Source organism: Pseudochaenichthys georgianus, chromosome 3, assembly GCF_902827115.2.
Source record: "Pseudochaenichthys georgianus chromosome 3, fPseGeo1.2, whole genome shotgun sequence".
In the NCBI taxonomy this organism is placed as follows: domain Eukaryota; kingdom Metazoa; phylum Chordata; class Actinopteri; order Perciformes; family Channichthyidae; genus Pseudochaenichthys; species Pseudochaenichthys georgianus.
Window position 1 is genome coordinate 24,302,090 of NC_047505.1, and position 12,582 is coordinate 24,314,671.

Here is a 12,582-nt window from a genome sequence, read left to right on the forward strand (position 1 = left end):
GGATAAGTCACCATGGAGATCTAGCCCGCTAAAAAGTGAACCAACTTCGAAGTACTGGAAATCCCAGAAGTTATCTTGCTAAATGAAAATCCTGCTTCGTAGTATACCCCCCAGGTTAGCCGCACAGCATAAGTTACCATGGAGATCTTGCCTGCTAAAAAGAGAACCAGCTTCGTAGGGCCGGAAACCCAGAGTTTTCCCTGAAGTTAGCCGGCTAAGCGAAAATCCTGCGTCGTAGTATACCCCCCTGATCTGTTCTTCTAATGATCCATCATAACAGGACTTAGGAAGAGATTGTTGTCCTCTCTGCCCTCCATCCAGCTGCGTTTTATCTCAAACCCATCTTTAGTCAAATAATCATGTTGGAATTCATCCAGTAAAAAGAAGCAAACAAGATTTGTTTGATCTTTCATGAAATAAAACAAAAGATAAAGTTTGGATCAGCTTCTGTGTTTTTCACATAATCCTTTAATTCTGCCTTTGTGAACTCAAATATCTTTAACATCTGGCAACAAACAAGTGAGGAATTTGACCTCCTGGCAGTAAAAGGACTGAAGAATGCTGTATAGCTTTAGTGTATTTATTTGAAGTTCTATTTTTAGCGAGTAGAAAGTCAGATGGAAAATATCCACGTCTTTGAAAGCAAATACCCGACTGGAAAAAAAATCAAAGAAAAAATGTAGGCAAATACTTTAGCCCATCAGCAGTCATGCATATCATTGCTCCACTTGGCATCCCAGCTCATAATATAATTTAAAGTCGGCAGAGGAAACATGACATCATTTGTTATTTCAGATGAATGAGTGGGGAAGGACTTGATTTAGGAAGGAAGATCTTACCTTCCCAGCTACCTAATGTGTGCGTGTGACTAAGAGGGAGATTAATGGAGAAATATATTCAGAGCTGCCCAATTTAAAACACATGGTTTGTGAGGAGGCCATGAAGGGTCACGGCCAGTATGCAATTTAAGTTCAATGTCTAGTTTTCTTTCTCCAAAGACTTAAAGGGAAATGGAAACACTTTTCAAACTGCTTTCCATGCGACAATATTCCCATTAGGAAATGTATTTATCTAGTCTATTTCCAATGTAAACGATCGAGATACGCACATTTATTTTTTGAATTACGTGCCTAATGACCATGGGCGCTTCCATTGCTCCGGGACTTTCCCAGTGACGTCACTGAGTGGGTACGGCTTCCTGGGCCAAAGCTCAATAACAAACAATATGGCGTGCAATGCACCAGTAGTTTACATTAAAAGAAAACGGTCGTCGTCAGGAGTTTATTGTATTGCCCCAGGCTGCACAAATGGATTTTATACAAAGAAGGAAGAAGTACATTTCCATAGGCTGCCACTAACGGATGAGAAGCTGCTCAAAGCATGGGTTATTTCCATGAAACGGTCCGATCCGCCGCTGAATCAGTACGCACGTGTGTGCAGCGAACACTTTAAAAATGACGATTATGTCCACAAAATGAGGTTTGATGAGTCTGGATGCCTGGTTCAATACAAAACATCGGATTTGAAGCCAGGATCTGTTCCCACAATATTCGATTTCTCAACGTATGCAGTCGGGAACACCGACCGTCCCAGCACGTCTGCCGCGCAAGACAATGACAGTGTCAACAAATGTGAAGTTCGAGCCACCAAACGAGTTGCTTCAGCTGCCGAGAGAGAGGTAAATATTGCAGCACTACCAGATTACTAGCTCACACATGTATTTACTGACACAGTGTGACCTTATTAATTAACGCAATCGCGTCCAAACTAAATGCAGGGTTGCCAACTTTGGGTACCTGGCTGGAGTGAGATTTTGATATCATGGGTTTAATTACACATATGCGCACAAAATGACTGCTATCGTGTCAGCAGCGAGACCTTAGCATATATATAGGATATATATACAATATATACAATACACAATATTGGACACAGACTATAAAGGGCACACAGTTTCATTCACTAATGAAAGCCAAACACATGTTTGTTTCCACTGTTTTATTGTGTGCCTGTCGCGATAAGCAATTCATTGACTTATCGTACGATAAATAAAAATGAACTCGATAAATTGCCATTTACATGAGGATGTGACTAGCAGTTTGAAAGGATGTACTTGAATTATTATTATATATATTATTATCATTATGTCAGTGGTCTAAATGGTCATACAACGATGCCAACCAACAATAATTTCCGGGAAAATGTATCCAACAAAATAAATTTTTCGTGAGAGGCCTATACATGAAACACACACACACAAACAAATCTACAGACTTACTCCAAACATATTAATTAACACACTCCCTCTCATATACTCTTTGACTCTATTTTGGCCTAGAACAATAAGCAACAGACTTTTACTTTTTTATCATTTCTACTGGATCTTAGATCTGCGCTGCGCATGCGCAATACGGCTCCAGAGTATTTTTGTTGGGTAATCTATGGTAGGGCTAACCCATACAGTGGTGGGGTTCAAGTCAGTATTTGCAATGTAATTACACACTCCCCTTGACAGTGAAACGCCACACGTGAGGGTTAGATTATTTCCCTGTCTCAATCCAAATTGAACTGTATGAAATAAAAAGACACATGTCTTGTTGTAAATAAAAAGGGCGACCTGGAGCCAATCCTGCAATTTCTCCACAGGTGAAAGAGTTGACATGCTGAAAACCCAACCCCTGCAGGGGGGTCTGGGGGGATTCTCCCCCAGGAGATTTTTTGAAATACTAACATAAAATACACATTCTGGTACTTTCTTGAGAAGAAAAAAAATAAATCTATTACTACACGACATATTTAAAAAAATGAATGCCATTTTAGTTTTTTGTTACTTTGTTCTGAAAGCTGAACCTGCTGCTCCTCACAGAGAGAAGAGGGAAGAGGCTGTGAATGACTTTACATTGTGGATAAGGGTGGGTATTGTTCTGTGTGTCAAAATGAAAGACAGCCCACACACCTATCAATCATCAAACCGTGGGGTCTTATTTCATTACGGGTTGATTTCTATCAACACGTAATGTTGTATCGATGTATATAGAGATGTACTACCGCAAAAGTATTCTCCGTCGGGACTTCCTGCAACAACACCACGCTGTTATCTTGATTCTGATTGGCCAGGAGACATTATCAAAGATGTTCTATTGTTCTATTGGGAAGACGATCACTACGTGACAAAAGTTTTCAAAGCCGTTTCTAGTCTTCGGTATTGTTGTTTTTGGCGTGAGAATAGTTTGGGCAGCGTGAGAGCGTGAGATTGAGAGTGAAAGCGTGTGTCACACGCCAGATGCGTGAGAGTTGGCAACCCTGTACTAAATGGTAGCTATTATTATGACGTACAATGGAGAATTGGGGGTGTTCTATAGCTCATCTGTCAAAAACAGCCCTAAAAAGGCTAGTATTGCTGGACTAGGTGTTCAATGGATGGTATTGCAGGACCCAGAGCGCACGGAGCACAGAGCACAGAGCACAGAGCGGACAGCAGATAACGGAATTGCAGTTGTATTGCTTATAGATTATCAGAACATTTCAAAGGGGACACAGCCCCATTGGATATTAACCTATGGATTAACTACATCATCGTTGTTATCGTTGTAATGCCATTGAAGACCAGTTTAGACCAGACAATGAGGAAGGTAAGCCGTTAGCCTAGCGCATGTTGGTACCTAGCGCCACTTGTTTTGATGTACGTTTTTGTTGATAACCTCGCGAGTTTGTATCTTTCAGTGTTGAGGTGGGCACCATTAGATTCTGTGTCTTTACGATCATAAACAATGTGTTGGATGTAATCCAGGATTAAGGATAAGTAATAAGGGAGCTAGGAGTGATTTTCGGTGCAGTAATAGGTTAGCATTTTTCGCTCGGGGCTAATTCAGAGGCTCACTGTTAGCATTGTGTGTTTTTTTTGAAAAAATAAATGAAAAAGATCAGTTAAATGAGTTTTTTCCCGTTATATGGATATAAAATATTCATAGTTTATTAAATATTAAGGTTCCTTAGACGTTGTTTCCTACAGTACAAATGACGCGATTTCGGTTCCGTGGGGCCTAAGAGGATAACAGAGTATGTTTTTATTTGTATTTTTATTTTCATTTTCCGATGGCATCACCACACAATTGTTACATGTACACCAATCTGTGTTGTCCATTCGTCCCGGGTTTTGAGCAACATCTTCTTCCTCTGAGACCGAGTCGGTACTGGAACTGGTGGTATCCCACTCGGCGAGTTCATAACCGTCGGTACTTTTGGCGGCTTCCGGATCGTATGCCACTCTATTCGACCGAATCGGTTCATAAGCATAGGCCATGGGATGCCTGGTAACTGTAGATGCTTCCACATCAATGTAATCTCCCGACGAATAGTCAAATTCATCGTTCAAAACGTCGATCTCATTGCAAAATTCCTCCATCGCTGCCATATCTGCTACGTTGTGTTGACTTCTGGTATGGATACCCGGAGCGAAGACCCACCCAGTGACGTCACCATTTGGGACTCCCCTAATGGCGACGGCCTGGTCCCGGAATTCCCCACCCGGCCGGCGGATAATTAATTTTCTTTTGGCGAGTAATATCATATACAATAAATATTACGATCAATATCCATTGTAAAATGAATAAACTACCGGAATATTATAGCTGCAATTGGTGTTTCCTTTCCCCTTTAAGGACCCTTTTTTTTATCTTTGAACTTGGAGTTATTATCCCTTAAATATTCAGATTTGTCGCTAAGGCTTGTAGTCAAAACCTATTCTTAAAATAATGTAACAATAATTGACTGTATCCCAGGTACAACGACTATAGTTTAATTTATATATTGATAAAATGAATGAAAAACAGTATCTATGCTGAATAAAAAAGGCAAGCATTTACAGCCATGCAAGGGGCTCACTAAGGCTGTAGTCAGAATATGATTCATTGATTATAGAAAATCCATGAAATGACTACAGATATTTTTAAATAATGCACACCTATACCTTTTATAGTGAAGTGATGTCATGCAGGCAGGTATAAAATAACACAACCTTTTCTTTCCTGATTATGTCGGAATCAACTGAACAGCTTTGCCTTTCTAAAGTCACGCTGCTAGCTTGCTCAGTCCAATGAAAATGCAGTTTTAAGTCAGGTCTGCAGAATCATATGTGACTGTGTAGTTTTCACAACCCTAAACCCAACTTGATGATTCTTGGACCAGGGTGTCCAACCTTTTCCAGAACAATATCACTGTGCAGCATCTCTCGCAACAATAACCACCTGAATCAACTATATTATGATTATTAATTACCCTGAACGTATATCTTGCTGTCCTGATGTCGACAGATGATTAAAAAGAGTGATTTATTTCCGTTTGCATTTTGTTTCTGACTGTTAAGCTTGGACCACCTGTGATATGTTTTGGACCACACCACATATTTAAATGCATTTTCCATCCCTATTCAATGTATTCAAAACAGCTGAAGACTTTTGTTATTTCAATGAGCAAGACAGACCAGGAGCAGCAGGACATTTCCTCCTATTACAGAAAGTTCTCACCTCCGAATGGTTAGCTGGAAATGGGTTTAAAAAGGGCAAAATACTTTCCTGTTGAGTTCATTTTAAACATCTAATAACATCTTCACACTGACATTGCAGCATTTCATCAGCACATTTGATCTGGACAGGGTCATGTGTCAAATGTCTGGCTGCTGCATGTCAGTGTGTGAACTGTGGAGCTGGAATGCAACAGAGTCTGGATGGTAACGGGACACTTCTGGTGAAGAAGAAATTAATGCAAACATCTGGAGTTTGAACAGGTGTTGACCCAATTCTGAGTCTTAATCTGATTTATCCCTGTGTTTCTCTATTTGTTTGAGTTCTCAGAGTTTATACCCACCAGCTCTGTCACTCTGTAGATATAGACTTTTCCCTTCTCCATGCCTCCACTGAAGAACATGGGTGCTGCCACCAAGAGGTTGTCTGTTATACCATCTCCATCAATGTCCAAGGGTGCGATCTCACTGCCATAGTAGGAGCCAATCTGAAAAAGACGTACAGTGCATGTATGAAATTCTGAAATCAGTAATAAATCAGCCGGATCATTGGCAATCGGTTCCATTCTTGTGTGAGCATCTTTGTGAGTTTGTCCATGGCTAATCTTCTAAAACAAAGGATCGCCAAGCATTACATTTTTTGTGATTATTATTATTACTATTGTCTCCTTACTATGTCAATAACTGGTTTATTTCAACCAAACAAAAGTGTTTTTTTATGGCTATTTGTATCTGTTAATTAAACAGTTGAAGAATTCTTAATATCTTATTTTGTGAGTCTATGTTTATTTATAGTATAAAGAGTCAGACACACCTGGCAGAGATCTGCTCTCTATTTTCTTAAAAGCAATCATTCAACTATAGGTGATGAAACTCTTGGCTTCTTCTAAACAGTTTGTTAATCTGATTTACTGATGATTTGGAGTTGCTTTTAAACATTCAAACTGTAAGCGAATAGGGGTCTGTGTTGTGTCCCTGCAAGTGGTCATTGATTTTGTAGATGCTCAGACTGTGAGAGCTGTTTGGAAGATCAGTCACTGGAGAAAGATGGAACATCATCTATTGGTTTTCAGATTAGAAACATCTGCCTATAAAAAAGCTATTTTCTCAAAAGTCCCTGGATCAAGAAACTTTTCGGCAAATAAACATCTGCTGCTCTGGATGAGCTGTTGCTGACAAGGTACATTGTAAGCTGCTGCCGAATCACTTCAGGCCTGCAGCCTGTGAAGAGTTGCCAGTTATGAGTGTAGCGGACATTAACACACAGAGCCACATTTCCTTCAAATGATGATTATTTTTAAACTCTCTTAACTTGGACAGTGCAATTAAATCCCAACACATGATTTGCTGAATACCCAATTATTTAATTCTCTAACCTGTGCACTTTTCTCTCTTCTGAAACTTTGTTTTCAGGATCTTAAATCCTTTCATGACATAAAATACAGTTCTATTTCATCCTTACTGACCGCCAGAGACGGTGCTTTAGCACTGGATATCTTCCGTCTCGTGCATGCGTAGGTCGAATATTTCACGTGTGACTTTGTTGAAATTTAATAATTGAGAAGCCTCTCATGTCTTCGCTCCCCTCTCACAGCTCACAATTAGTTCCTGTTCTATCCCCAGTTAGCTGAGTGCTCTCGCTCAAAACTAACTTGCTACAGCGCTAGTGAGGAGAGTGTCTTCGCTCCCCTCTCACGGCGCACAATTGGTTATTTTATTTAATCGTTTATTTGACAGGAATGCACTGTAATGCACTGTAATGAACACTTAAGACATTTAAATATGTCAAGCGTAACAGTGCCAGATTTAGCTTTGAGCTACTTTCCATTCCCTCACATAAAACATTTAAGGAAATTACATTTTGCAAACATGGTAAAAAAACAAAATACATGATATGCAACGACATATAAAGTGCATCCATCCTCCAGTTAACTGAGTGCTCTCGCTCAAAGTTAAAGGTGACCTATCATGCAAAATGCACTTTTGTACGTCTTTTATACATGAATATGTGTCCCCAGTGTTCCAGGGAACTCACCAAGTGTCAGAAAACACAACCCTCTCTATTTTCCTCTATTCCCAAATCTCTTAAAAAGGGGCTCCAACGGATCTGATACAGACTGATCCAGATTTGAACACTTCTATGACGTCACAGAAGTGGCGCTACGGCTATTGGGCCAACTCCACCAATCAGGAGGAGACAGCCACGGACATTGCCGTTCGAAAGCGCTGGAGACGCTGTAGTACATATGCCAGGCCTGTAAGGCAAGGCAAGGCAAGGCAAGTTTATTTATATAGCACTTTTCGACGCAGGGTAATTCAAAGTGCTTTACAAAAAAGAAATGAAAGACATTAAGCATTAAAAAAGAAAAGCTAATAAAATAAACATTAAGGAAAAATACATGGATAAAAGTTACAGTGCAGTCTAAAATATGAATAGTTCAATTAAACATTACAAGAAAAAGTACATGGATAAAAGTTACAGTGCTAATAAAATAAACATTAAGGAAAGATACATGGATAAAAGTTACAGTGCAGTCTAAAATATGATTTAATTTAGACAGACTTTCTTCACCATATTTTGCTCGCATGTAGATGTTGCTGTTCTCACAGAATCAGCCCATCAGCATGATCTGTTTGGTATTTTGAAAAATAGTATAAATATGCCTTATATAGGTATGGTCCTACACTATATTATTCAAATATAGCATGATAGGTCCACTTTAACTTGCTACAGCGCTAGTGAAGAGAGTGTTTCCGCTCCCCTCTCACTGCACACAGTTGGTTTAATGCCCGTTCCATCCTTCAGTTAGCAGTAGGGATGTCCCGATCACCTTTTTTTGCTCCCAATCCGATTCCAATCATTTGATTTTGACAATCTGCCGATACCGATTTTTCCCGATCCGATCTTTATGCAATGCATTAAGAGAAAAAAAAGGTAACGGATAACGGCTGGTCATCCAATGCGATGAATTCAGCTATCTTGGCTGTTATTTTTTTGTCCTTTTCACTGTTCTGGGGCAGTTTCTCTTTCCTTTTGAAAGTCTCTGAAAGTGTCGGTTGTTTCAGTGTCGTTACCTGAGTGGCCGATGTGTACTCGTCGTGTTGTTGTTGGTGTTTGTTTCTCAGGTGGCGTATTAGATTGGTCGTGTTGAACGTAGCTCTGTTCTTTCCACCACGCGGAACCTCCGCCTTGCAAACATTGCATCTGGCTGTTACACTGCCTTCGCTTTCAATTTTATAATACTTCCAAACTGCTGACATTTTCTCTGTCCCGACTCCCGAGTCACCAGCTGAACGTAGCCTCTCGTTAGCTTACTGCTACTATTAGACACTGCGCCCACTCTGTTGCCAGATTTGAGAGAAATAAGCAACCAGGTCTATGAAAACAAGCCCAAAGAAAGCAACACATAAATGATGTTGTGTAATTTTAAACCAAAACTAAGTCCTCAGGATGACTTTAAGACGTGAACATGGTCATTTTTGTTTTGTAACATTAAATAAAATAATAAAAATATTTTATAAAAAAAAAAAAAAGTCCCGATCCCCGATTTTTTGAAAATCACGTGATCGGCTCCGATCCCCGATCAAGTGATCGGATCGGGACATCTCTAGTTAGCAGAGTGCTCTCGCTTAGGCTAACTAGCTACGGCGCTAGTGGAGAGAGTATTCTCGCTCTCCTCTCACGGCATAAAACCATTAACTGACTTCATTGTTCTCACCCCAGTTAGCAGAGTGCTCACGCTCAAGCTAACTAGTATTGTGCTCACTCCCCTCCACTGCATATTTGTTTCCTGGCCCAGTTATTTACAGTCAGCTGAGTGCTCTAGCTATCTCTAGGTCTAACGGCTCTAACACCTGTATGGCTCCTCTTTAACCCTCTGAGACCCACATAGGACATTTCCGTGTTTGTATATGTTTGTGTTTTGCCTAATAAATTGTCCTTTCTTTGCAGTAAAATCAAGTTTTACACATCCCAGAAATCAGCACAACCTCAGCTAATGATATGTGTCACTCATTAGAGACTTATATACACTATAATAGGGGATATTTGCCCATAAATAAAAAACGGAGCTTGAATGTTTTACTTATTTCATTAAAAAGAACTGCTAACCATAACATTGAAAGAAACATTCAACACAGAAAATTGCACACATTTATTATCATTGTATCATAACTTATTAGAAGATTCTAACTTATTCTGTTCATTAGTTATGCCCATTCTTTTGGGCAGTGTCCATGGGCGTTTTTTTTGTGAGGAATTGTCATTTTTTGTCCTGCCAATTTTGAAGAGTAGGCTACACATGATATATCATGTCCACAATCACACATGGCATGCTGAGCAGAGTCTGAATTGTCTTTGACGTCGTCCCCTTGAAAAATCTGCTCCAAAGCCTCAGCTGTAGTAAACGTCCTTGCCATACCTCAGTTTACTTTCAAAACACTAAAAGAACGTAGTCCAACTTTTATTTTGTTTTCGCGCGTGGAATTATACCGGCTCTCGTTTCAGTAAACATAACATCAGAACTGACAGGCAACCCTCTGAATCAGACTCCGATTGGCTGTGACTGCATCCACTCTGAGTGTCCGATTCAGAAACGTGACTCTTTCACTCTTTACGTCACAAACAAAGATGGTGGATGAGAATAGATAAACGATAAGCAATGCGCCAGAATCAAGGTGAAACTATCTGCATCTTTTAAAACTCTACGCTCATTCGCTTCACCAAAATAAATAAACACCTCTCAATGAAAAACTTAATGGAGTTGTTTATTGCCGTTTCTGTAGTTTAAGAGGAAAACACGGCATGTCTCTGGCTGAAACAGCTGAGAAGTTATGACGCTTTGAACACAACGTGATCTTTGGGATCGTATACGGCCCTGTGGGTCTCAGAGGGTTAACCAGAAGATGGCCATGACCTTTGCCCCTCTTGTCTTGGCCTCGAGCATCTGAGGGAGGGCCTTTCGGAGGGTCCGTGCATGAATTGCACCATCATGCCTCGTGCGGTAGGAGCTGCTAGACTAGCCGAGGTTGAACTACTGACTGAGGGTGGCCTTCCCCCTGCACAGTCGACTGCACAGCCCAACCTACCCATCCTAGGCGTTGGGCCGCAGAGGCGGCGGGTGCACCGCCCAAGAAGAGGACTAAGCCTGATAGGCTGTCCTCCAGGGTGGACCTACTCACTACTGAGCTAGCCCAGATGAAGTCACTCCTCTTGGCTTTCCATTCTGGTGCCCGTGCAGAGTACGCCACTGCCCACCCGTGGCTGAGCTGGTTCTAGATGACGATGTGTTCTCGATGGCAGCTTCAGCCACTCAATTTGATGAGTATGATGGGGAGATCCCATCCCATGCTTCTTTCTGGGCCTGGCTCCTGTACCTCAGCTCATGGTCCCTCGGAGGAGGCAGATGACGGCTCCATGGGTACCGTCATTCGCATGGCTCACCAGCAGCTGGATGCGCAGCAGCCCGAAACAGCGCCTGCCAGTGTGTTCTTTAGGCGCACTCTTCGCAACCTTTACTGTTCTTCCCTCTTGTGAGTATCTGAGGGAGTTACATGCATGCTGGAGAACACTAAGGCTCTTTACAGTCTTACGTCCGATGGCCGAGCCCTGGCAGCCATGCAGGATGCGGCAAAAGTTGGCCTTGACCAGAGTTGGGTGTAACGCGTTACTGTAATAATATTACTTTGTCGGTAACGGAGTAGTGTAACGCGTTACTTTTATAATTCAGTAATCACACTACAGTTACTAACATTGCCCCGACACGCGTTACTTCGTTACTTTCTAAAATCAGTCATAATCAAACCTCAACAAACACCTGCAAAGAACACATGCTAAGGTGAAGCTAACGCACATAGCTGTTGTTTATTTATATCACACACGTAGTCTGTTCTTCTTCTCTGTTTTCCGGTTGTTGCCTGTTTTGAATGACGAATACACACTACCGCCGCCTGCTGGTAAGGAGAGTTATTGCCACTCACGCATGCGCAGTTCGTACGTGCTCGGCTGAAGTCTTTGCGGTGTGCTCCAGTCTGGCTCCAGTGCAACACATGGCCAACACGCAGGAGAACATGCTGACGCAACAGCGTGAGCAGAGATAGACTGCGCAAAATATACAGATAGCAGGAGACAGAGGACAGCCACGGTCAGATAGCAGGAGACAGAGGACAGCCACGGTCGGAAAGCAGGAGACAGAGGACATCCACGGTCAGATAGCAGGAGACAGAGGACAGCCACGGTCAGATAGGAACACATTCAGGATCTGGATCAGTCTTATGCGACAATGGAAACTGAACTAAAGAGAACATTTGAAACATTAGCAGTCTGCGTGATCTGCCTGCAGGGAGGGGCGGGCCGGCCCTGCGAGTAAAGTAACGAGTAAAGTAACGAGTAAAGTAACGAGTAAAGTAACGAATTACTTTATGTAGAGAGTAATGAAGTAGTGTAATATATTACTTTTTTTAAAGTAATATGTAATATGTAATATATTACTTTTTTTTAGTAACGACCCCATCTCTGGCCTTGACCACACGCCGGCTGTTGAGCCTACCATTGCTTCCCTCATAGTTTCCCCTGACGAAGCTCTGAGATCGGAGGCCAGGTGCCCTCGACTCCAATGTCGGGTCACTGATGACCTGCTCACTAACGGAGCGTCCACACTACAGCTTCAAAAATAGCTTGGAGCTGGGCGTGTCTGGAGCTTGGGGATTTTATTCAAGCAACACGGCCAACAACCAATCACATGAATCTCCCGCCCCCGACATACAAAGCAAAAAACCCCGGGGATTGTATGGGAGCAATATATATATAAACTCCCCAAACAGGCGAAAACCTACCAGTTTCACCCACTGTCTCTGCCACCTCCCTCCATGCCTGGTTCCTCCGGTTTGTATCCCGGTAGGTGAAGAGGGTCTGGTCATACAAAACCGGGTGATTTGCTACGGCGATAGTTAGTTTCTCCTCCGACTTTTTTTGAAATATAGAAATGAACGGCGGGATATCTCTCCCAGTTTAGACGCGGTTTGATTGGCTACGGCTTCAGCTGTCAGATTTTGGGAAACGG

The 12,582-nt window shown here is 41.8% G+C and overlaps 1 protein-coding gene across 1 annotated transcript in view; it reads right to left on the reverse strand.

Moving 5' to 3' along the window:
• itga11a (integrin, alpha 11a) overlaps positions 1 to 12,582 on the reverse strand; it is a 67,496-nt gene that overhangs the window by 26,704 nt on the left and 28,210 nt on the right. Inside the window, exon 12 of the mRNA XM_034108181.1 lies at positions 5,866 to 6,009. Coding sequence (XP_033964072.1) covers positions 5,866 to 6,009 — 144 coding nt within the window. The remainder of the gene's footprint in view (positions 1 to 5,865; positions 6,010 to 12,582) is intronic.